This window comes from Heterodontus francisci, chromosome 9 (genome assembly GCF_036365525.1).
Source record: "Heterodontus francisci isolate sHetFra1 chromosome 9, sHetFra1.hap1, whole genome shotgun sequence".
Lineage (NCBI taxonomy): Eukaryota > Metazoa > Chordata > Chondrichthyes > Heterodontiformes > Heterodontidae > Heterodontus > Heterodontus francisci.
The window spans coordinates 92,309,536-92,336,199 of record NC_090379.1 but is presented as its reverse complement, the minus strand read 5'-3'; the positions used below and the strand labels follow the sequence as shown (position 1 = coordinate 92,336,199).

Sequence of the window (26,664 nt, the reverse complement as noted above, 5' to 3'; positions counted from 1 at the left end):
TGGGGGTAATGGGGGGGAGAGGGTCATGAGGGGGAGAGGGTCATGAGGGGGAGGGAGGTAATGGGGGGAGGGGGTAATAGGGGCGAGGGGCAGGGAGAGGGTAATTAGGGGGAGGGGGTAATGGGGGTTAATGGGGGGGGAGGGGGGTCATGAGGGGGGAGGGGGTCGATGGGGGGAGGGGGAGTAATAGGGGGGAGGGGGAAATAGGGGGAGGGGGTAATAGGGCGAGGGGGGGAAGAGATTGGGAGGGTGGTGGTGTGTGAGGGGGGGGGAAGAGATTGGGAGGGTGGTGTGTGGGGGGGGGATTGGGAGGGTGATGGGGGAGATTGGGGGTGTGGGGGGAAATTGGGTTGTGAGGTTTGGGCAGAGATTGGGGGATGAGGGGTTGTGGGCGGCAGCGTCGACAACCTGTTTGCATTTACACTTCGTGCTATACTTCTTCACACCCTGCCTCCTGTAAAGACTCCATTCCATTCTCCCAGTTTCTCCGTCTCCGATACATCTGCTCTGATGGTGCAACCTTCCATGATGGCACTTCTGATATGTCTTTCTTTTTCCTCAACGGGGGATTTCCCCCCCTCACTGTGGTTGACAGGGCCCTCAATCATGTCCGGCCAATTTCCTGCACCTGTACCCTCACCCCTTCCCCTCTCTCCCAGAACTGTGACAGGGTTCCCCTTGTCCTCACTTTCCGCCCCACCAGCCTCCACATCCAAAGGATCATCCTCTGCCATTTCTGCCATCTCCAGCGTGATGCCACCACCAAACGCATCTTCCCCTCCCTTCCCTACACCCTGGTCCATTCCTGCATTTCCCACAACACCTCATCCCCTTCCCATACAATCACAGGAGGTATAACACCTGCCCTTTTACCTCCTCTCTCCTCACTATCCAAGGCCCCAAACACTCCTTTCAGGTGAAGCAGCGATTTACTTGTACTTTTTTTCAATGTGGTCTCCTCTACATTGGGGAGACCAAACACAGATTGGGTGACCACTTTGCGGAACACCTCTGCTCAGTTCTTAAGCATGACTCCGAGCTTCTGGTTGCTTGCCATTTCAATACCCACCCCCCCCCCCCCCCCCGCTCTCATGCCCATAGATTTGTCCTGGGCTTGCTGCAATGTTCCATGCAAGCTCGACGAACAGCATCTCATTTACCGATTAAGCACAGTATAGCCTGTCAGACTGAACATTGAGTTCAATAATTTCAGAGCATGACGGGCCCCCTTTTTATTTTTAGTTATTTTTTCTTTATTTGGTTATTTTATTTTAGTTTATTTCATAATTCATTTTTTACCATCTGCCTACCCACTGTTTTTTCATGTTTGTGCTTTGGGCCAGGGCTGTTCATTTTTCTGTCAATTAACACCCTCTCTGCACAAACGCTTTGTCTTTCGGCACACCATTAACATACAGTTTGCCTTTGCTCCACAACCTTCAGGTCAGTTATTCTCTGTGACCCTCTGTCCTATCAATACTTTGCCTTTTGTTATCTCTTGCCCCACCCCCACTTTATTTGCTTAAAACCCATTACATTTTTAACATTTGCTAGTTCTGATGAAGGGTCACTGGCCTGAAACGTTAACTCTGCTTCTTTCTCCACAGATGCTGCCAGACCTGCTCAGTATTTCCAGAATTTCATGTTTTTATTTCAGACTTCCAGCATCTGCAGTATTTTAATATCAACTATATATTGGAATTGTAAACTTTTTACAGTAACTGCTTTTCAGTTGTGATTTTTCAGGTCTGTGGCTAAGATATTCTGTTTCAGTGTTGCCCAGCTCCTGATTTTCCATTCATTCATTTTAATAGGCAAAAAACCATGGGATTTTTGCCAATACCAAACCTATAACCTTTAGCTTCAAAAACTCAATAACCAACACTGAATTTCAGTTGATCCAGAAGCAAACCAAAAATGATGACATTCATGCAGAATATTTTACATTTAAAAGAAAATGTTTTACCCAAATTATTGTACAGCGAAGCATTATTGCTAAAATATAATTGGCAGCTAAAAATAGAATGGATGTGGAAGAAAATAAGTAATAATTTACAAGTTTCTGCACAGAAAAACAAGTTTTACACATTCAAATTGTGAATAAAATACATTTTCCTCCAAATGTATATAATTGTAATGATAATTTGACAAATTAACTTAGATTAAGGGAAGTTTGAGAGAATGCAATTTATCCGCTAATTTTGACAAATGATCAAATAGTTTCACAACTTGCACTGATGTTCAAGATGTTTTCGTAGGAATGCCTGGATCTTTGGCCACATATCTATCTGGGCTAGTGAATGTGGCTTCATTTCCCTCCCCATACCACAGGCTGTCCCACCAATCGATGAAAAGGGGCATAGCAGAATGGAAAATATGAGGACTCCAGCAGATGTCCACTCTCAGGGTAAACAATAAGTTCATAGTTGTCTTTGCCATTTTGTTTCAGTTTTTCAACAGCTTGCTGAGCAAAGAGTGGAGTATTCCAATTCCTGTCATCTTCTCCAACCACAAACAAAAAATGTCCATTAGCCTTTTCTATTGGGATAATGCAATCTTTGTTAGCTTCATCCATTAGGTTATTTGTCACCTCGGAGATATCAATCAGTTTGGATTCTAGAATTTTGGCTCTGTCCACAGACACACCCAGGCCAGGAAGATGTTTTTGTAATGCAAATTACCTAAGTGTTGGCACTGCATCCACCGATACTAACTGCTACTATCACATGTGGCAAAAATGTGGTCATTTGCTCCCTTTGATATTCCTATGGCTCCAACTCCAGGTCCTTTAACCTTAAAAAATTGAACAAACACAAATGTAACAACCCAACAACTGTACTGTACATGTTTCTGCTAAACTAAGCAGCAGTAAACATTTGGTTGGCATTTAATCATAATCATAAGAACTAGGAGCAGGAGTAGGCCGTCCGGCCCCTCGAGCCTGCTCCGCCATTCAATAAGATCATGGCTGATCTTTTCGTGGACTCAGATCCACTTACCCGCGCTCCCACCGTATCCCTTAATTCCTTTATTGTTCAAAAAGATATCTACCTTAGCTTTAAAGACGTTTACTGAAGAAGCGTCAACTACTTCACTGGGCAAGGAATTCCATAGATTAACAACCCTCTGGGTGAAGAAGTTCCTTCTCAATTCAGTCCTAAATCTGCTCCCTCTAATCTTGAGGCTATGCCCTCTTGTCCTAGCTTCACCTGCCAGTGGAAACATCCTCTCTACTTGTATCTTATCTATTCCCTTCATAATTTTATATGTTTCTATAAGATCCCCCCTCATTCTTCTGAACTCCAATGAATATAATCCCAATCTACTCAGTCTCTCCTCATAAGCCAACCCCCTCAACTCCGGAATCAACCTAGTGAACCTCCTCTGCACCCTCTCCAGTGCCAGTATATCCTTTCTCAAGTAAGGAGACCAAAACTACACACAGTACTCCAGGTGCGGCCTCACCAGTACCTTATACAGCTGCAACATAACCTCTCTGCTTTTAAACTCAATCCCTTTAGCACTGAAGGACAAAATTCCATTTGCCTTCCTAATTACTTGCTGTACCTGCAGACCAACCTTCTGCGATTCATGCACAAGGACACCTAGGTCCCTCTGCATAGCAGCATGCTGCAACTTTTTACCATGCAAGTAATAATCCTTTTTACTGTTACTCCTACCGAAATGAATGACTTCACATTTATTAACATTGTATTCCATCTGCCAGACCTTTGCCCACTCACTCAATGTATCTATGTTCCTCTGCAAAGTTTCACAGTCATCTGCACACTTTGCTCTGCCACTCATCTTAGTGTCATCTGCAAACTTTGACACCCTACACGTGGTCCCCAACTCCAAATCATCTATATAAATTGTAAATAATTGCGGTCCCAACACCGATCCCTGAGGCACACCACTAGTGACTGATTGCCAACCAGAATAGCACTCATTTATCCCCACTCTCTGCTTCCTGTTAGTCTACCAATCCTCTATCCATGCTAATACTTTACCCCCGACGCCATGCATCCTTATCTTATGCAGCAGCCTCTTGTGCGGCACCTTGTCGAAGGCCTTTGGAAATCTGGGTACACCACATCCACTGGGTCCCCATTGTCCACCTTGCTCGTAATGTCATCATAGAATTCCAAAAGATTTGTCAAGCATAATATTTTCTTTCCAGTGGTTAAAATGGCATAACAGGCTCAGAGCTAAATAACATACACCTGTTCCTATTTAACTAATCCAGTAGCCCAGCAGGAGACTCCCTGTACTCTGCTTTACTTCATTGTCAGGTTGGATCTTGATATCAGATTCAGGCTGCATTTAAATAATAAGTGCTGTGCTGGTGTGAAATCAAACCACTTCACTTTGATATTACAGCTGTAGTGCAACCGCACACTTAATCTCTTCATTAAAGCAAAAACAAGTATTCAACTTCAAAATTGGTAAAAGTCTACAAAACTTATCTCCTCAAGGCTTTCTTTAGTCTTACTTGATTCTTTGCAATTTTATTCTCATGCTTTTCAGGTCTGCAATCATAATGCAAGTTAAATAACCTGCTTAAATCTACATTATTTAAGCATTTTAAATCTCTTCCAATCACCTGTCCTTCAATGAAAATAAAATCAATTCGTAAGCCTCAGTGTAGTTTTAAATTCTGTCTCTCCTCCTTTAACTCTCTCCAGTGCTTCAATAACATTTTGAAAAAGCTGCAGATTTGGAGTTTTACCAAATACGATAAATCATATTAACTGGACTACACTTGTCTGTTAAGGATACCTGCAGATTGAAAAGCCATGAGCTTTTGCTTATAAAGAGGCAAAAATATATTGTAATGAAAAAAGCAGTGAGTTAGTTATAGTTATAGCACAGATATAGGTAATTTGGCCTAACAGGTCCATGCTGGTGTATATGCTCCACCTGAGCCTCCTTCCACCCTTCCTCATATAACCCCATCAACATATCCCTCTTCCTTTCTCCCTCATGAGTTTATCTAGCTTCCCTTTAAATGCCACTGTGCTAGTCACCTCAATGACTCCTTGTGGTAGCAATTTCTACATTAACAACTCTCATAATATTCAAGTTTTTTCTGAATTCCCTACTGGATTTATTAATGACTATCTTAACTTGCTCCTAGTTCTAGTCTCCCCAGCAAGTGGAAATATTTCTCTGCGTCTATCCTATTATGCCCATTCATTATCTTAAAGACCACCCATCAGTTTTTTTTCTAGAGAAAAGTTTTCCAGCCTGTTCAATCTTTCCTGATAGAGGTTATACCCATTCTAGTAAATCTTCTTTGTGCTTTATCCAGTGTCTCTATATTTCATAGAACATTCACAGTCTCTACAATAGGTTGCCAGCTTGTGTGGCGAACATGCCTTCAAAGGGGAGGGGGAAAGTGTTTCAGCAAGTTATAGAAACCAGTGGGCGAACTGCAGCCAAGTGATATTAATCACTGCAGTCTCCCAGAGTTGGTTTGATTGCCTTTGAAGCGAAATTCTGGGTACTGGCCCAAGGTGTCTTTCCTTTTTAAAATAATGCTTACCCAAGGAGATTATTTGACTGTTGATGTGGGTAATGATAGTGTTGGGGGTGGGGGGGCCGGTGTGCAAATGCTGCATTTAGTTTGCACTGTGTCTGGATGGGACACTCTACATGGACCAACTGGACTTTTCCTCTACTTTCACAAACATTCACGTCAAACTATTTTCTAAATAGAACGCAAAGCAGCTTACCTTTGGATGCTGTTGCAATACGTTCACAGCTTCTTCAAAGTATTCCAGCTCACGATGAAGAAAATCCTTTTGGAAGGTCATCAGATTCAAAATATCCTAAACACAGTGTCAGAAGTCCACGGTTTGCCAACAGACTAGCACGATGCTCAACCACCCCACCGACTGACCCACACATCAATAATCCCTGGAAATGGACCATCAGCTGTAAAATTCAAACATTACAAATAATTCTTTACCGAAATATACAACATAGATAGATTATTTGCAGAGCAACTGAATATGATAAAACTCATTATTCAAAGTTGAGGGAGAAAAAAACTTGTATTTATACAGTGCCTTAAACGTGGGAAAACATCCCAAGGAACTTCACAGGATAGGACGACAAAATTTGACACTGAGCCAAAGAAGACAATGTTAAGATATGTGATTAAAAGCTTGGCCGGAGGTAGCTTTTAAGTAGTGTCTTCAAAGGATGAGAAGCTTGGAAAAGTTTAGGGAGGGAATTCCAAAGCATAGGGCCTAGACAGTTGACGGCACGACCTTCAATGGTGGGTGAAAGAAGTGGAGGTTGGATAAGGGTCCAAACTTGGAGGAACACAAAGTTTTCAACAGTTGTACATCTGAAGGAGTTCAGAGATAGGAGGGATGGGGCCAGGGAGGGATTTGTACAGGAGGATGAGAATTTTAAAATTGAGGCATTTGGGAACAGGTAGCCACTATACGTCAGCGAGCCGAGGGGTGAATGGGACCTGGTGCAGATTAGAATACGGACAGCAGAGTTCCTGATGCTGTCAAGTTTATGTTGGGTGGAAATTGGGTGCTAGCTGAGTTGCAAAGGAATAGTCAAATCTTGCAGTAACTAAGGCATGGCCAAGGGTTTCAGCAGCAGATAAGCTGAGGCAGGAGCAGAGAATGGCAATGTTATGGAGGTGGAAGCAGGTTTTTATTACTCCACTGATATTGACAGCGACTCCTAGAGTCTGCGCATGTGCAGAAATCCAAACACTGTCAGTAATTGTATAATATATTGCTTGCCATTTCAACACTCCCCCCTGCTCTCATCTCTGTCCTAGGATTGCTGCAGTGTTCCAGTGAACAACAACGTAAGCTCGAGGAACAGCATCTCATCTACCGATTAGGCACACTACAGCCTGCCAGACTGAACATGGAGTTCAATAATTTCAGAGCATGACAGCCCCCCATTTTACTTTCATTTTTAGTTGTTTTTTTTCTTTTTTACATTTTTTACAACCTTTTTTTGCATTTATTTCATTTCATCTTAGTTTGTTCAGTTTGCTTACCCACTGTTTTTTTTCATGTTTGCACTTGCTGCTGTTCAATATTCAGTCCGTCAACACCTTTTCTGTACTAATGCTTTGTCTTTCAACACACCATTAACATATTGTTTGCCTTTGCTCCATGACCTTTTGGTCAGCTGTGTGGCCTTGTCCAATCTACACCTTCTCCTTTGTTATCTCTTGCGCCACCCCCACCTCACTGTGACATTTTTAATATTTGTCAATTCCGAAGAAGGGTCACTGACCCGAAACGTTAACTCTGCTTCTCTTTTCACAGACACTGAGTGGTTCCAGCATTTCTTGTTTTTATTACAATGGATAGTATCCTCACTGTGAAGTCTGTACTTCGTCTCTACAAGGACTATGTCATGGACGACGCATCTGTGACAGGTAGACTGGTGAAGAGTAGATACAGAGAAACAGATCCCATTGGTGAAGAACCAATGGTGACATGAGGAAGTTCTTTAAACGACGAATGGTTACGTTTTGGAATGCACTACCTGAGGCCGGGGGAGGCGGTGGTGGTGGGGTGTAGTGGTAGTAGAGGCAGATTCAATTATGGCTTTCAAAAGGGAACCGGATAAGCATCTGAAGAGAAAAAAATTGTAGGGCTACAGAGAAGGGGCAGGGGAATGGGACTAAATGAGTTGCTGTTGCAGAGAGCTGGCGTACGCTTGACTGGCCAAATGGCTTCATTCAGTGCTGTAAGTATTCTATGAGCGGAGGTTCACAATACAAAACTGCCTGAGTTGTCATCATTTCTCACGACAATCCTCATGCATAGCACAGAGAGTTTAACAAAGAGAACAACAAATACCAAAAGAGAATGACAATAATGTTCTGAGTTAAACAATAACTTCAACTTACCGTTCTGGGTAAAAGCAAACAAAATACACAAAATAAATCAATGCAAGAAAATAACCACTGACGCATTTGGACACATGGCGGCGCAGTGGTTAGCACCGCAGCCTCACAGCTCCAGTGACCCGGGTTCAATTCTGGGTACTGCCTGTGTGGAGTTTGCAAGTTCTCTCAGTGTCTGCGTGGGTTTCCTCCGGGTGCTCCGGTTTCCTCCCACATGCCAAAGACTTGCAGGTTGATAGGTAAATTGGCCATTATAAATTGCCCCTAGTATAGGTAGGTGGTAGGGAAATATAGGGACAGGTGGGGATGTGGTCGGAATATGGGATTAGTGTAGGATTAGTATAAATGGGTGGTTGATGGTCGGCACAGGCTCGGTGGGCCGAAGGGCCTGTTTCAGTGCTGTATCTCTAAAACCAAAATCATTAGCTACAAACCTCGAAAGCTGCACAGAATCTGCTCCCTTACCGGGTGGGACGAAGAGGACCCCTCGGACCCTGCCCTCTCTCACTGGGATCCTAGTCACCCCTTCTTTCATAAACCACTGCTCATTGACAGCCACGGCCAAGGGTGCTCTGGGAGCTGCTTCAGGGTCCCATGTCCATCAAACACCTCGATGTGGACAGAGAATGGAAAAGTGGCCACGTCCCTCTTCACCAGCCGAGTGAAAGGAGTCCAGCGGCTCAGTGATCAGAAGAGCCCCATGGGCTCGGTGCCAGTGCAGTGACCACCAGGGGACGGGGACTGACACAGGTCCAGCTCCTCCTGCCCGTCCACCCTGCAGAAAGCGAAGGAGTGAAAAACCTGCACCTTCTCAGTCACCTTCATGGTGACCTGTTGGAGCGGGGAGAGGCCGCCCTCCCGCACCTGGACCGGCTCATCGAACAAGCACTTGGGGCGGGGCTGGGCTGAAGTTGGACACTCACAGCCATCCCGGCTCGGTGACACAGAGGCTCAGCAGTGACAGGGATCCGGCCACAACCACGCTGCACAGAGTTGAGAGGCACATGGAAATGGTCAGGGGTCACGGTCCGGCCTGCTCTGCACATTTGCCTCAACCCGGGACCCAGCGACACATGACAGCCTGCCCGAGGAAGTGCCACCTGTGAACAAACTGGCTCCTTGCCTGAATCTTAAGCCCCCTCGTGGGGGTGGGGGGTGCGAAAAATGGAGTGGGAGGCTCGTGATGGTGAGGAACAGCCCGCCGGCTCCAGGCGAATTAAGGCCCTTAAGTGGGCAATTAAAGACCACATAAGGGCCTCCGCTCACCACTACAGGGTTTGCCGTTGGCAGGCGGGCGGCCCAGGCCTGAGAAAAGCTGCCTGATAGAAATAGGTGGCCTTCTAAAGGTCTGGGGATGGGGGCCCTCCTGTTTGGGCACCCTGTGCCTGACAGAGTGCCACCCCTGATGCCCCAACCACCCCCGACGCCCATTACCCCCCTGCCTCCACCCACCCCCCCGCCCCCAACGACCCCCCTTGCCCCACCGGGGCCTGACCGATCACCCCGGCAAGGCCCTAAATACTCACCTCTTTTCCAGGGCCGTTCTTCCTCTTCATCTTCATCTTGAAGCTGGGTGTAGTCCCAGCATTGGCCACCTCTCCCAGTGGCACTGCTGGGACTAAGATCTGCCGACCTGCTGATTGCCTGGCAGCTCCAGTTGGCAGGACTTCCTGCCTCAATGAGGTGGAAGTCCCGCCCAAGACCAATTAGGGCTTGGGGACCGTAAAATCTGGTCTGGATCCCCAGTCCCGGCAGAGGCGGGACCGCCACTGACTTTTTGGTCAGTGGATGGCTCTCGTCCGGCAAGCGTAAAATCCCGGCCCTCGTCTTTGCTGTTCACCCAGCAGCAAATCATGTAATCTAACAAAAGTGCATCTATTCAGAGGAGGGCGGGGCAACAACTGATAAACCCCAAATCATAAAAACAGAAAACAAACTTATAAAGTTAAATATTGTTATTCCCTGCAACCAGTTCCTGTTGTGCCCACCGGCCACAGAAGAGCGCAAGCGTAGTTTTTGACTTTACTCAGTGAGGCAGAACCAAAGGTTATAACCCAACTGTGTAGATTTTTGCTTTTCTCCCTTTAAAGTGAGCTCCTCAGTGATCCCACATTTACCTAGCAAGGCTAGCATTTTTTGCTATCTCTCATTGCCATTTGAGAGAACGGTGGCCTTCTTCTTCAACTACTGCAGTCTGTGTGGTGAAGGTATTCCTACTATGCTATTATTGGAGTGGTCCAGCATTTTGATCGACTCAGTGACAATGAATGAACAATATATGTCCAAATTGAATCAGATGTGACATGAAGGGGAACTTGGACGTTACAGTGTTCCCATGCATCTGCTGCTCTTGTCCTTCTAAGTTGTGCAGGTCACAAGTTTGAGAAGTGCTGTCAAAGAAGCCTTGGCAAGTTGCAGCAATGCACCCTGTAGCTCAGGAGTGTCCAACCTTTTCACATGGGGGAGGGGGACACATTATAATTTTTGTCTTACATAGGGGGCCAGTGAGAGAATTTCAGAAAGATAAAAGGCATTAAAAATTTATGTTACTATTAATCAAAACAACAGATGTGCATTTTTGTGAAGAAACTTGAAATGAGACTAATTTATTGACTTACTTTCTCTTCACTATGTTGGTCACCGATTTAGTGAGATGCCTGGCTTTTTTTTTTGCTTGCACAAGTAGTCAATGTCTGCCTGCTTCTTGTGGCGATGCGGAGTATTTGGGATAGATGTCCATCAGTTAGGAGTGATCTTGATCGCGCTCTCTCCCTCCTCACCCTCTAGAACATAGAACAGTACAGCACAGTACAGGCCCTTCGGCCCACGATGTTGTGCCGAACCTTTAACCTACTCTAAGATCAAACTAACTACCTACCCTTCATTCTACTATCATCCATGTACCTATCCAAGAGTCGCTTCAATGTCCCTAATGTATCTGCTTCTACTACCACCGCTGGCAGCGCATTCCACGCACCCACCACTCTCTGTGTAAAGAACCTACCTCTGACATCTCCCCGAAACCTTCCTCCAATCACCTTAAAATTATGCCCCCTGGTGATAGCCCTTTCCACCCTGGGAAAAAGTATCTGGCTATCCACTCTATCTATGCCTCTCATCATCTTGTACCCCTCTATCAAGTCACCCCTCATCCTTCTTCGCTCCAATGAGAAAAGCCCCAGCTCCCTCAATCTTTCTTCGTAGGACACGCCCTCCAGTCCAGGCAGCATCCTGGTAAATCTCCTCTGCACCCTCTCTAAAGCTTCCACATCCTTCCTATAATGAGGCGACCAGAACTGAACACAATATTCCAAATGTGGTCGAACCAGGGCCTTATAGAGCTGCAGCATAACCTCGCGGCTCTTAAACTCAATCCCCCTGTTAATGAAAGCCAACACACCATACGCCTTCTTAACAACCCTATCAACTTGGGTGGCAACTTTGAGTGATCCATGGACATGGACCCCAAGATCCCTCTGTTCCTCCACACGACCAAGAATCCTGTCTTTAAGCCTGTATTCCGCATTCAAATTTGACCTTCCAAAATGAATCACTTCACACTTTTCCAGGTTGAACTCCATCTGCCACTTCTCAGCCCAGCTCTGCATCCTGTCAATGTCCCGTTGCAACCTACAACAGCCTTCCACACGATCCACAACTCCAGCAACCTTCGTGTCATCGGCAAACTTGCTAACCCAGCCTTCCACTTCCTCATCCAAGTCATTTATAAAAATCACAAAGAGCAGAGGTCCCAGAACAGATCCTTGTGGAACACCACTGGTCACCGAGCTCCATGCTGAATAGTTTCCATCTACTACCACCCTCTGACTTCAATGGGCCAGAACAAAGAACAAAGCCAATTTTGTATCCAGACAGCCAACTTTCCCTGAATCCCATGCCTCCTTACTTTCTGAATGAGCCTACCATGGGGAACCTTATCAAATGCCTTGCTAAAATCCATATACACCACATCCACTGCTCTTCCTTCATCAATGTGTTTTGTCACATCTTCAAAGAATTCAATAAGGCTTGTGAGGCATGACCTGCCCCTTACAAAGCCATGCTGACTGACTCTAATCAAACCATGCTTTTCCAAATAATCATAAATCCTGTCTCTCAGAATCCTCTCCAATAATTTGCCCACTACCGACGAAAGACTGACTGGTCTATAATTCCCAGGGTTATCCCTATTCCCTTTCTTGAACAAGGGAACAACATTTGCCACCCCTCAATCATCCAGTACTACTCCAGTGGACAGTGAAGACGCAAAGATCATCGCCAAAGGCGCAGCAATCTCTTCCCTCGCTTCCCGTAATATCCTTGGGTATATCCCGTCTGGCCCTGGGGACTTATCTGTCCTCATATCATTCAAAATTTCCAGCACATCCTCCCTCTTAACCTCAACCTGTTCGAGCATATCAGCCTGTTCCACGCTGTCCTCATAAACGACCAGGTCCCTCTCACTAGTGAATACTGAAGCAAAGTATTCATTTAGGACCTCCCCTACCTCCTCCGACTCCAGGCACAAATTCCCTCCACTAACCCTGATCCACCCTACCCTCACTCTGGCCATCCTCTTGTTCCTCACATAAGTGTAGAACGCCTTGGGATTTTCCTTAATCCTACCCGCCAAGACTTTTTCATGTCCCCTTCTAGCTCTCCTAAGTCCATTTTTCAGTTCCTTCCTGGCTACCTTGTAACCCTCTAGAGCCCTGTCTGATCCTTGCTTCCTCAACCTTAAATCCTTCTTCCTCTTGACTAGCTGTTCCACATCTCTTGTCATCCAAGGTTCCTTCACCCTACCATCCCTTCCTTGCCTCATCGGGACAAACCTATCCAGTATTGTTCCCTTCCCTTAACTCTGCGTCTTTCCCCCACTGTGTCATCCCATCTTTCTCTGTGCCTCATCTCTCCCTGTCCTGCCTTTTTGCTCTGTCTCCTCTTCCTTTCTCTCTCTCTGCCCCCCTCTCTCCCCTTTCTCTCTATTACTCCCTCTTCTGCCCCCTTTCTCTCTCTTTGTCCCCCTGCTCCCTCCCGCCCACTCCCTCTCTCTGAGAGCAGGAACAGTGATTTCCAAACATCAGACTGATTTGGGGTTTTCTGCCGGACTTTTAAAAATAAATCATTCACAACTCCTACGATAATGATGCAGCTCATGCCAGTCTACACAGCAGGAGCTGAACAACATCCAGATTTTGGCTGGGAAGTGGCAGTTAACATTCTCACCATCTAAGAGCCATATTGACCATCTCAAACAAGAGAAATCCCAACATCTCCCCATGACATTTCATCAGCATCATCATGGCCAAGTCTTCCACCATCACATCTTGAGGATCATCGGTTAAAAGCTAAACTGGACCTACTGTAATGGTTACAACAGCAAGGGTACTGATATGCAGGCCCCCACATACCAAGCATGAGGCATCTTAATTTCGCCACATGGACATTACATTTCAAACTGTTGGTGAAGAAAGGACTTGCTTTAAAAAATTGCCAGATCTTGGCTGGAAAGATATTTGCATATTAACAAAGAGTGTTTGGAAGGACAAAGCTGCCATTCCCTGACATTCAACCCACAATGGACATTTGAACCAGACGTTGAAGGTGCGGGAGCTCGCATTCCAGGTTGACAGCTGAGATGGCTGAATACACAAACAGACATGGTCAAACCAGCTAGTCACATGACTAACCTGTTGGACAACCTGAGTTTTTTGAATTTGTACAAACAGTTTGAGCAGAAAGCAGAATGCTCCTGGACTGAGATGATCTCTACTGGCTGGCTCGCCACAGCCTCTCCTGTCTGCCTGCTCCCATCTCTTTCTCACAAGCCTCTGAATCCACATGAACCCCAAGAGAGAAAAGCCTCCTACAGCGACCAAGGTTTAAGAATAATACTGGGCCCCAATGAAAAACAAGATCTCCCTACAATCAAGGACTTGACAGTGAGCTCGAAGACCCGTAACAAAAACTCTTCAGATATTACCTCAAACTTTTCCACTTTATTTCTTCTGCTCTTTTCTGTCTCTATTTGCATGTGTATATTGCATATGCATGCTAGCGTGAGCACATCGTGTATCCGTAGACATCAACCAAATTAGAGTTCAAGTTTAATAAATTTCAACTTTTCTTTGTTAAACCTAAGAAAGCCTGTTTGCACTGGTTTCTTTGCCTTATAATTGGAAAGCGGTGAACAAGGATTCACCAAGGGGGAGCTAAAAATACTGTGTTTAAAAATAAAGCCCTGTTACAGTAAGACCACGTGAAGTCTGAAAGGGAAACCTAGACCTCTTTCTCACCAGGTCGTAACAGGTACTCTGCCATGAATGGCTCATGCCCTTGCCCCTCAGACTCTATCCACTATTTACAAGGCTCAAGCCAGGACCAAGTGCTGGAAAGTGGAATTAGATTGGGCGGCTATTTTCTTGGCCGGCATGGACCAGATGGGCTGAATGGCCTCCTTCTGTGCTGTAATTTTTCTATGGTTCTATGGAGTGTCACGGAATACTCACCACTTGTCTCTTTAGATGTAGCCGAACTTGCCATAAGTAGCTTGACACTACGCAGTTTGTTTAATTGGTGCTCATCACCAGACTCAATATCCATCTCCAAAACTGACCTCCCCTCCAAAGTCAACCACCGAGAAGGACACCGTCATCTCCAAGCTCCCCTCAAAGTCAAACACCATCCTGACTTGGCCATACATTACCATTCCTTCATCATTGCTGGGTCAATATCCTGAATTCTATACCCAACAACATTGTCGGAGCACCATCACCACAAGAAGTGCAGCAGTTCAAGAAGGCCCACCAAAAAGCATCTCAGCTCAACTCAGTGTTAACTATAAATGTGGTCTGAGTAAATAAATATATCAGAAAAGACACTGAATACAATAATCAGCCCGATATCACACACTACTTTGTCACTTATGGGTTGTACAGTTCAGGCTGTTATTGATAACAATTGTGATAACTTAAGGGGCCAATACTTGATTAATTATCACTTTCTTAGGTAACAGATGAGTAAGAGCAAATTACACTTTCATTATACCAAAATGATTAATAAAAATTTTCAGACAATTTCTTGAATAAAAAAATGACATAGGGTGACCATATTTTCTGAACTAAATCTGGGATACACAGGGTAGGAGCACAGCAAAATAGCCAGGGCGGAAAATTCACGTTGCACAGCACAGCGAGACAACACTTTTTAGCAGCCTATATTTTAATATTTGCATGTATACACGACGAATGCAAAACTAATGTGCATATAATTACCGTGGATGTGTCGTTGTACTATCAAAGAACATTCAGATACCATTTCTAAATACACAAGAACATAAAAAATAGCTGCAGTAGGCCCATTGAACCTGTTCTGCCACTGAACAAGATCATGGCTGATCATCTACCTCAATTGCACACTACCACACTATCCTCATATCCCATAATGCCCTTAGTACCCAAAAATCTTGGTCTTGAACATACTCAACGATTGAACATCCACAGCTCTCTGGGGTAGAGAATTTCTAAGATTCACAACACTGTGTGAAGAAATTACTCCTCATTCAGCACGAAATGGCCTACCCCTTATTCTGAGACTGTGATCCTTTGCTCTAAATTCCCCAGCTAGGGGAAATATTTCCTCAGCATCAACTCTGTCAAGACCCTTACGAGGTTTATATGCTTCAAATAAATCACCTCGCATTCTTCTAAACTCCAATGTAGTCTACTCAATCTCTCCTCACAGGACAATCCCCTCATCCCAGGAACCAGTCTAGTGAACCTTTGTTGCACTCCCTCTAGGGCTGGTATGTCCTTCCTTAGGTAAGGAAACCAAAACTATACACAGTACTCCAGGTGTGGCCTCACCACTGCTGTGAACAATTGTTGAGAGACTTCTTTACTCTTATACTCCAATCCCTTTATAACAGAAGTTGACATACGATTTGTCTTCCTAAATGCTTGCTGTACCTGCCTATTAACTTTAAGATTCATGTACCAAGGACACCTAGGTCCCTCTGAATGCAAATATTCCCAGTGTCTCACCATTCAAAAAATATTATTTTTATTTTTTTCTACCAGTTCACACTTGGCTACATTGTATTTCACCTACCATGTTCTTGCCCACTCACCCAACTTTTTTTTATCCCTCTACAGCCTTTTTACATGGTTTTCACTAGTTTCCCACCTAACTTTGTATCATCAGTAAACTTAGATACGTTACCACCCAGTCCCCTCATCTAAGTCATTAATATAGCGTGTAAAAAGCTGAAGCCCAAGTACTGATCCTTGCGATATCCTGCTAGCTACAGCCTGCCAACCTGAAAATGTCCTTGGGAACTGTTCTAGAATCTAAGGAATTCTTGAAGATCAAACCAAGGCATACACTCTCTCTGCAGCCACCTCTTTTAAAATCCTAGGTTGCAAGTAGTCAGGTCCAGGGGATTTGTCGTTACTTAGTCCCATTAATTTCTGCAGTACTATTACTTCTACTGAATTCTTTAAGTTCCTCATTCTCACTAGACCCTTGATTTTCCATTAGTTACAGAATGTTTTTTGTATTTTTTTTTCATGATTGAAAATACAACAGATGTGGAAGAGAATAAGTAACAAATTACAAGTTTTACGTATTCAAATTGTGAGTAAAATACAATTAGATATAAAAGGAGGAAAGCCTAACAACAGTTTATGACAAATTAACAGATTAAGGTGAATCTGAGAGAATACAATTTATCCCCCAATTTTAACAAATGAACATCAAATAGCTTCACAACTTGCTCTGATGGTCAAGATGTTTTCGTAGGAATGCCTGGATCTTTGGCCACATATCTATCTGGGCTAATGAATGTGGCTTCATTTTCCCTCCCCATACCACAGGCTGTCCCACCAATCGATGAAAAGAGGCATAGCAGAATGGAAAATATGAGGGCTCCAGCAGATGTCCAGTCTCAGGGTAAACAATAAGTTCATAGTTGTCTTTGCCATTTTGTTTCAGTTTTTCAACAGCTTGCTGAGCAAAGAGTGGAGTATTCCAATTCCTGTCATCTTCTCCAACCACAAACAAAAAGTGCCCCTTAGCCTTTTCTATTGGGATAATGCAATCTTTGTTAGCTTCATCCATTGGGTCATTTGTCACCTCAAAGATATCAATCAGCTTGGATTCTAGAATTTTGGTTCTATCTACAGACACACCCAGGCCAGGAAGAGTGATGTTTTTGTAATGCAAATTACCTAAAGTGTTGGCATTGCATCCACCGATACTAACTGCTGCTATCACATGTGGCAAAAATGTGGTCATTGATAGAACTAGATCTGCTCCCTTTGATAATCCTATGGCTCCAACTCCAGGTCCTTTAACCTTAAAAAATTGAACAAACACAAATTTAAGAATTCATCAACTGTACTGTATATGTTTCTACTAAATTAAGCAGCAGTAAATGTTTGGTTGGCATTTAATATTTTCTTTCCAGGGTTTAAAATGGCATAACAGGCTCAGAGCTAAATAACATACACCTGTTCCTATTTAACTAATCCAGTAGCCCAGCAGGAGACTCCCTGTACTCTGCTTTACTTCATTGTCAGGTTGGATCTCGATATCAGATTCAGGCTGCATTTAAATAATAAGTGCTGTGCTGGTGTGAAATCAAACCACTTCACATTGATATTACAGCTGTAGTGCCACCATACACAATCTCTTCAGCAAGATAAGTGGGTAGTGATCGTGTTGGGGCAGGGGTGGAAAAGGCTGCATTAGGTTGCATTGTGTCTGGATGGGACATCCTAGATGGACAAATTGGTCCTTTTCTCTACTTTCACATACATTCATGTGTAAAACTATTTCCTAATGGAACACAAAGCATCTTACCTTTGAATGCTGTCTCAATAAGTTCACAGCTTCTTCAAAATATTCCAGATCAACATTAACAAAATCCTTTGGAAGGTCATCATACCCAAAATATCCTAAACATAGTGTCAGAAATCCATGGTTTGCCAAGAGACTAGCACGGTGCTCAACCACCCCACCGACTGACCCATACATATCAATAACCCCTGGAAATGGACCATCACCTGTAAAATTCAAACATTACAAATGATTCTTTACTGAAATATGCCACATAGATAAAAGACTATTTGAAGAGCAACTAAATATTATAAAACTCATTATTCAAAGCTGAGGGAGAAAATATAACTTGTATTTATACAGTGCCTTTAACGTGGGAAAACATCCCAAGGAACTTCACAGGAGGATAAGACGACAAAATTTGATACTGAGCCAATGATGATGATGTTAGGATATGTGATTAAAATCTTGGTCTGGGGTAGTTTTTAAGCAGTGTTAAGTTTTTGAGGCATTTGGGACAGGCAGCCACTATATGTCAGCGAGCCGAGGGGTGAATGGGACCTGGTGCGGGTTAGAATACAGGCAGCGGAGTTCCTGATGCTGTCAAGTTTATGTGGGTGGAAATTGGGTGCTGGCTGAGCTGCGTTGGAATAATCAAATGTTGCAGCAACTAAGGCATGGCCAAGGGTTTCAGGGGCAGATAAGCTGAGGCAGGAGTGGAGAATGGCAATGTTATGGAGGTGGAAGCAGGTATTTTTTTTTTATGATGGATAGGATACACTGTTGGAGCTTAGGACCAAAGTAGATGCTGAAGTTATAAGAAGTCTGGTTCAGCCCGAGACAGTGGTCACGAAGAGGGATAAAATGGGTGGGGACTGAAAAGGAGTTTGTCGCAGAGGCCGAATGCAATGGCTTTGGTCTTCCCACTGGAGGATACTTTTGCTCATCCAGGATTGGATGTTGGACAAGCAGTCTGACACTAAGGCAGGTCAAGCGAGGTGATGGTGATGTAGAGTTCGTTGGGCAGCGTACTCACGGCCTGGAATTTGTGGCAGTAATTACAGTGAAAACGTCAGCATTTGCTGTCACTACTACACACATTAACAGCAACTCCTAGAGTCTGCACATGTGCAGAATACCAAACATCTTCAGCCAGAAGTGTCAAGCGGATGATCTAGCTCGGCCTGCTCCTGAGGTTTCCAGCAACACAGATGCCCATCTTCAGCCAATTTGATTCACTCCAACTGATATCAAGAAACGGCTGAAGGCTATGGGCCCTGACAACATCCTGGCTGGAGTACTGAAGACTTGTGCTGCAGAACTAGCCGCGACCCTCGCCAAGCTGTTCCAGTGCAGCTAGAGCACTGTCGGCTGGATGCCAATGTGGAAAACTGCCCGGGTACATCCTGTCCACAAAAAGCAAGACAAATCCAATCCAGCCAATTACTGCCCATCAGCCTACTCTCAATCAGCAAAGTGATGGAAGGTGTCATCGACAGTGCTATCAGGTGCCACTTAAACAGCAACAACCTGCTCACTAATGCTCCACCTGTTCCACCAGGGCCACTCAGCTCATGACTTCATTACAGCTTTGGCCCAAACAGAGATAAAAGAGCTGAATTCAAGAGGTGAGGTGAGAATGACAGCATTTGACCGAGTATGGCATCAAGGAGTCCTAGCAAAACTGGCGTCAATGGGAATCAGGGGAAAACTCTTCACTGGTTGGAGTCTTGCCTATCACAAGGAAAGATGGTTGTGGTTGTTGGAAGTCAATCATTACAGCCCCAGGACATCACTGCAGGAGTTCCTCGGGGTATTGTCCTACGTCCAACCATCTTCAGCTGCTTCATCAATGACCTTCCCTCCAACATAAGGTCAGAAGTGGAGAAGTTCGCTGATGATTGTACGATGTTCAGTACCATTCATAACTCCTCAGATACTTAAGCAGTCTGTGTAGAAATGCAGCAAGACCTGGATAACATTCAGGCTTAGGCTGATGAATGGCAAGTAACATTCACACCATACAAGTGCCAGGCAATGACCATCTCCAAAAAGAGAGAATCCAAAAGTCTCCCTTTGACATTCAGCTGCATTACCAACACTGAATCCCCCACTACCAACATCCTGGAATTTACCAGTTCTGAACAAGGGTCACTGACCAGAAATGTTAACTCTACTTCTCTCTCCACAGATGCTGCCAGACCTGCTCAGTATTTCTAGCATTTCTTCTTTTTATATCCTTAGACTATAACCCCTGGTTCTGGACTCCCCCACCATCAGGAACATCCTTCCTGCATCTACCCTGTCAAGTCCTGTTAGAATTTTATAGGTTTCTATGAGATCCCCCCTCACTCTTCTGAACTCCAGCGAATATAATCCTAACCGACTCAATCCCTCCTCATACGTCAGTCCCACCATCCCAGGAATCAGAGTGGTAAAGGTAGGAGGGTGATAGGAGCCTGAACAGCCACGGGTGAAAAGGGAAAGCTGGAAACACAGGCCAAAAGGGACGATACTGAGAGCAGGAGTGATGGCCAAAGACCTGTGTGTTACCACTGTATCAAGGCAGGTCACCTTTGAGCTAACTGCTGGAAGTTACGGGGAAAACCAGTAGGATTAATCAGGGCAAACCAGACCAGTGCAGGAAAAGGGACCCTGATAGAAAGCACAGCAGATAAGGCTGTGGCTTTAACTGTGGCACTAGGACCCAGTAAACCAACCGCTGAGAGTGCAGGAAAATTTAACAAAATCCCTGAAAGTTACCAGGATTTTGTATCCCAAGGGAAAGTGACCCCATACCCTTTGAGTGAGGCAAGCAAGCCCACAGTCATACTCCGGGACACAGGGTATTATATAGGGATACAGAAATTTCTTCAGCTGGGAAAAGGCAATACCTTTCCGCCAGAGTGCTATGAATGTTAAGAGTGTTAGCGAATGGTATTGGAAGGCAGTATATGCCCATATTTTTATATCGGGTGCACCTGGATTGTGACCTTGTTTCAGGACCAGTAACTATGGGGATTGTCCCTAGTCTACCAGTGGATGGGGTAGACCTGCTTCTGGGTAAGAATCTGGCGGGGGTGAAAGTGGTAGCTTCCCCAGTAGTTTTAGAGAGACCGAAAGAGGTCAGGGAGACAAAGCAGTTGCAGGAGAAGGTTCCGGGCATTTTCCTTGATTGCGTGGTGACTTGGTCATGTGTCCACCAGAGGAGGTTGAACTGGCACTGCAGACAGATGACCCTACTGTCTGGTTATCCTGCAATCTTCTTTGGGAAGTTAGAGGACGCAAAGGATGGGGTATACAGATCTTCCCTAGTTGAGGCTCAGCAAGCCGACCCAGTATTAAAGACGTTAGCACAAACTGCCCAAACCAAAACTCAAGCAAAGGGAGTCCCAGAGTGTTACTATTTGAAGAAGGAGGTACTGATGAGGAAGTGGAGACCTCCTCACAGACTTGCGGACAAAGAGTGGACAGTGGTTCATTAGATAGTGATACCGCCAAGATACCATAAATAAATACTAAGAGCCCACTAACCTCCAATGGCTGGACATATCAGTGTATGAAAAACACAAGCCTGCATAAAACAGCATTTTGACTGGCCAAAACTCCACAAAGATGTGGCAGAGTTCTGCAAAACTTGCCACATGTGCCAGGTTGTGGGGGAAGCCCCAACCTGCAATTAAACCTGCACCCCTAATTCCCATACCAGCCTTTAGGGAACCCGTCAGCAGAATGCTGGTAGATTGTGTTGGACTCCTGCCAAAAATAAAAGGGGGCTACCAGTATCTTCTCACCATTATGGATGTGGGTACCTGATTCCCAGAGGCCATTCCCCCAAGAACTATCACTGCCAAGGTAGTGGTGGAGGGGCTAATCCAATTCTTTACCCGATATGAGCTGCCTGCCGTGATCCAGACGGAATGCACAAATTTCATGTTTGGGATCTTTCAAAAAGTCATGGATAATCTGGGCATAACCCAGCTAAAGTCCTCAGCCTACCACCCACAATCACAAGGGGCTTTAGAACGGTATCACCAGACCCTAAAGACAATGATCATGGCATACTGCTACAAGTAACCCCATGACTGGGACAAAGGGCTGGGATTTCTCCTGTTTGCCACTAGGGGCTAACCTAATGAATCCACCGGCTTTCGTCCCTTTGAATTAGTTTATGGACTCGAGGTGAGAGGTCCTCTTAAACTAATCAAGGAGACGCTTTTGGGACACACTGATGTCTTCCATGTTAGACTACATTTCCATGTTCCGGGAGTAGCTCACGAGAGCCTGCGCAGTGGTTCAGGAACACCTAAAGACCCCCCAGGCAGCTATGAAAAGGAAAGCAGATAAACATACCAAGGCCAGAACCTTTTGGCCTGGAGACCATGTATTAGTGCTTTTCCCAATTCAGGGTGAACCCCTGAAAATCAGGTTCAGTGGCCCATATCAAGTGGCAAGAAGGATTAGTCAGGTAAATTATTAGATTGCCACCCCAGACTGAAGAAAAAAAACAAAAACTGTGCCATATTAACATGTTAAAACAATATCACTGCCGGGAAGGGGAAAGACAAGCAGAGGTCTGTCAGACAGTGAGGAAGGAAGGGGACGAAAGACACAGTGAGGATGAGCTAGAGGTAGGCCTGGCGAATTCCCAAATTGAACCCCCTACTGCCCGGTTAGCCAACACCGAAGTGTTGAATAACCTAGACACCACACTACGAAAATTGGTGGTGTCGTCAATAGTGAGGAGGAAAGCCTTAGATTACAGGACGATATAGATGGGCTGGTAAGATGGGCAGAGCAACTGGAATTTCATCCTGAGAAGTGTGAGGTGATGCATTTTGGGAGGACTAACAAGGCAAGGGAATATACAATGGATGGTGGGACCATAGGAAGTACAGAGGGTCAGATGGACCTTGGTGTACTTGTCCACAGATCACTGAAGGCAGCAGCACAGGTAGATAAGGTGGTTAGGAAGGCATATGGGATACTTGCATTTTTTAGCCATGGCACAGAATATAACAGGGAGGTTATGATGGAGCTGTATAAAACACTAGTTAGGCCACAGCTGGAGTACTGTGTACAGTTCTGGTCGCCACACTATAGGAAGGATGTGATTGCACTGGAGAGGGTGCAGAGGAGATCCACCAGGATGTTGCCTGGGCTGGAGCATTTCAGCTATGAAGAGAGACTGGATAGGCTAGTGTTGTTTTCCTTAGAGCAGAGAAGGCTGAGGCGGGACCTGATTGAGGGATACAAAATTATGAGGGGCACAGATAGGGTAGATAGGAAGAAACTTTTTCCCTTAGCGGAAGTGTCAATAACCAGGGGCATAGATTTAAGGTAAGGGGCAGGAGGTTTAGAGGGGATTTGAGGAAAAATGTTTTTCACCCAGGGGTAGTTGGAATCTGGAACACACTGCCTGAAGGGGTGGTAGAGGTAGGAACCCTCACAACATTTAAGTAGTATTAAGCTGAGCACTTGAAACACCCCCATAGCATATAAGGCTACGGGCCAAGCGCAGGAAAATGGGATTAGAATGGATAGGCTTGATGGCCGGTGCAGACACAGTGGGCTGAAGGGCCTGTTTCTGTGCTGTATAACACTCTCCTATTTAAATGAGGAACAAAGAGAAGCCCTAAAAAGGCTGCTCACAGCATTTAAAGAAGTCTGCAAGAACACACCAGGGGTGCACAACCCTAGCCCTACATGATGTGGAGGTAGGGGAGATCCCTCCCACAAAACAGAACCCCTATTGCCTAGGTCTCAAGAAACTGGCTCAGATTCAGGAGAAAATACAGTATATTGAGCATTGCCAGAGTAGCTGGAATTCCCCAGTTGTGCTAGTGCCCAAGCCCGATGGCTCAACAAAGCTCTGTATTGATTACGAGAAGGTTAATGCAGTGACCAAAGTGGATTCCTACCCAATTCCCCACCTGGAAGACTGTATTGATAGAGTAGGGAATGCCACCTACATAACTAAAATGGGCTTGCGAAAAGGATATTGGCAGGTTCCCTTAACACACTGAGCCAAAGAGATCTCAGCTTTTGTCACCCCAGATGGCCTATTCCAGTGCCAAGTGATGCCCTTTGGTTTAAGGAATGCCCCAGCCACCTTCCAAAGGCTGATGAACCAGGTAGTGGCTGGCCTACCCAAATGTGTAGTATACCTGGATGATTTGCTGGTACATGTTGAGACCTGGGGGAACCACCGGGCCCAATTAGATGCCCTCTTGCAACAGTTACAGTCAGCTAACCTAGTAGTAAACCTTGCAAAAAGCAAGTTTGCTAAAGCTCAAGTGACCTACCCCAGGCACATTGTAGGTTGGGGCGAGTGCTGCCAAAGAACAACCGCTGATGGATTTTCCCATCCCCACGACAAAAAGGGAAATCATGCATTTTCTCAGGATGCGCAGGTTTTACCAGAATATTGTTCCAAACAGCAACACTATAGCTGCCCCACTGATGGACTTACTGCAGAAAAGAGCCACGGTAGTGTGTTCAGAGAGGTGCCAAACAGCTTTCAAGAGGTTAAAAGCCATATTTACAAACGAACTGGTTCTGGCAGCTCCCAACTTCAACAAACCCTTTAAAGTGGCAGTTGATGCTCGTGACCTTGAAGTAGGTGCTGTCCTGCTTCAAAACGATGAGGCAGACATTGAGAAACCAGTAGGGTACTTCTCCAAAATGTTAAATCGACACCAAAAGAGATATTCCACTGTGGAAAAGGAGACACTGGGAATGTTGCTAGCTCTCCAGCACTTTGACATCTATGTTCAAAATGGATATAGGAAACGGTGGTTTATAGAGATCTTAATCCTCTAACTTTTGTGGAGGAATGCGACAGGTAGACTGGTGAAGTGTAAAGGGAAACTGACCCCTTTGGTGAAGAACCAAAGGTGACATGAGGAACTTCTTTACATGGCGAATGGTTACAACTTGGAATGCACTACCTGAAGAGGGGGGGGGGGGGGGGGGCAGATTCAATCATGGCTTTCAAAAGGAAATCGGATTAGCATCTGAAGAGAAAAAAAATTGTAGGGCTAGAGAAGGGGCAGGGGAATGGGACTAAGTGAGTTGCTCTTGCAGAGAGCCGGCATATGCTTGACTGGCCAAATAGCTTCCTTCAGTGCTGTAAGTATTCTATGATTCTATTCTATGTGTGGAGGTTCACAATACAAAACTGCCTGAGTCGTCATTATTTCTCACGACAATCCTCACGCATAGCACAGAGAGTTTAACAAAGAGAACAACAAATACCAAAAGAGAATGACAATAATGTTCTGAGGTAAACAATAACTTCAACTTACCGTTCTGAGAAAAAGCAAACAAAATACACAAAATAAATCAATGCAAGCAAATAACCACTGACGCATTTGGACACATGCCAAGAACATTAGCTACAAACCTCGAAAGCTGTACAGAATCTGCTCCCTTACCAGGTGGGACGAAGAGGACCCCTCGGACCCTGCCCTCTCTCACTGGGATCCTAGTCACCCCTTCTTTCATAAACCACCGCTCATTGACAGCCACGGCCAAGGGCTGTTCTGGGAGCTGCTCCAGGGTCCCATGTCCATCAAACACCTCGATGTGGACAGAGAGCGGGTAAGTGGCCACGTCCCTCTTCACCAGCCGAGTGAAAGGAGTCCGGGGGCTCAGCGACCAGAAGAGCCCCATGGGCTCGGTGCCGGTGTAGTGACCACCCAGGGACGGGGACTGACACAGGTCCAGCTCCCCCTGCCCGTCCGCCCTGTAGAAAGCCAAGGAGTGAAAACCCTGCCCCTTCTCGTCGGTGAGCGAGGCCTTCATAGTGACCTGTTGGAGCGGGGAGAGGCCGCCCACCCGCACCTGGACCGGCTCATCGAACAGACACTTGGAGCTGGGCTGAAGCTGGACACTCACAGCCATCCCGGCTCGGTGACACAGGGGAACACGGCGGCTCAGGAGGGAGAAAGATCCGGCCACAGCCGCCCGGTGCAGGTTTGCGAGGTACATGGAAATGGTCAAGCGTCAAGATCCGACCCCACTCTGCGCATGTGCCTAAAGCCGGGCCCTAGCGACACCTGGCGGGCAGCCGAGGAAGTGGCGCTTCTGGACAAACTGGCTCCTTGTCTTTGCTGTTCACCCAGAAGCAAATCAGGTCTTTTTCCTCTTCTTTGGCCTCCATGCCTCGAGAGACAATGGGTAAGCGCCAGAGGTGGTCAGTGGTTTCTGGAGCAGCGCCTGGAATGGCTATAAAGGCCAATTCTAGAGTGACAGACTCTTCCACAGGTGCTGCAGATAAAATTGGTTGTCGGGTCTGTTACACAGTTGGCTCTCCCCTTGCGCTTCTGTCTTTTTTCCTGCCAGCTGCTAAGTCTCTTCGACTTGCCACTCTTTAGCCCTGCCTTTATGGCTGTCCACCAGCTCTGGCGATCACTGGCAACTGACTCCCACGACTTGTGGTCTATGTCACAAGACTTCATGTCGCATTTGCAGACGTCTTTAAAGCGGAGACATGGATGGCCGCATTGTACAATGTGTCCTTGCGGATCCTGCCATCTTCCATGCGGCTCACATGGCCAAGCCATCTCAAGCACCACTGGCTTAGTAGGGTGTATATGCTGGGGATGTTGGCCGCCTCGAGGACTTATGCGTTGGAGATACGGTCCTGCCACCTGATACCAAGGATTCTCCAGAGGCAGCGAAGATAGCATGAGTTCAGATGTCGCTCTTGGCTGACATATGTTGTTCAGGCCTTGCTGCCATAGAGCAAGGTACTGAGGACACAGGTTTGAAACACTCAGATTTTTGAGTTCTGTGTCAGTGCACCATTTTCCCACACCCTCTTGGCCAGTCTGGACATAGCAGCGGACGCCTTTCTCATGCGCTTGTTGATTTCTGCACCAGGTTACTGGTGATAGTTGAGCCTAGATAGGTGAACTCTTGAACCA

At 45.6% G+C, this 26,664-nt stretch overlaps 1 protein-coding gene and 1 pseudogene across 1 annotated transcript; both read right to left on the bottom strand.

Annotated features, from left to right (window-relative positions):
- Window positions 1–1,629: 1,629 nt before the first annotated feature.
- LOC137373910 (acyl-coenzyme A thioesterase 1-like) lies at window positions 1,630–8,920 on the bottom strand (annotated as a pseudogene).
- Window positions 8,921–15,089: 6,169 nt separating this feature from the next.
- LOC137373909 (acyl-coenzyme A thioesterase 1-like) lies at window positions 15,090–25,772 on the bottom strand. Its single transcript, XM_068039491.1, has 3 exons — window positions 25,171–25,772; window positions 17,759–17,961; window positions 15,090–17,251 (listed from the first exon to the last, which is right to left on the bottom strand). Exons 1-3 carry the CDS (start codon window positions 25,724–25,726, stop codon window positions 16,661–16,663), a joined length of 1,350 nt encoding a protein of 449 aa, XP_067895592.1. The 5' UTR covers window positions 25,727–25,772; the 3' UTR covers window positions 15,090–16,660.
- Between the last annotated feature and the right edge of the window lie 892 nt (window positions 25,773–26,664).

Bases quoted from the DNA above. Each gene is read 5' to 3' on its own strand.
- LOC137373909 (XM_068039491.1), bottom strand. From the start codon at position 25,726: ATGTACCTCGCAAACCTGCACCGGGCGGCTGTGGCCGGATCTTTCTCC. The intron at 17,962-25,170 runs GTAAGGGAGCAG...TGAATTTTACAG, and splicing joins GGTCCTCTTCGTCCCACCTG to GTGATGGTCCATTTCCAGGG. The intron at 17,252-17,758 runs GTAAGATGCTTT...CAATTTTTTAAG, and splicing joins TATTGAGACAGCATTCAAAG to GTTAAAGGACCTGGAGTTGG.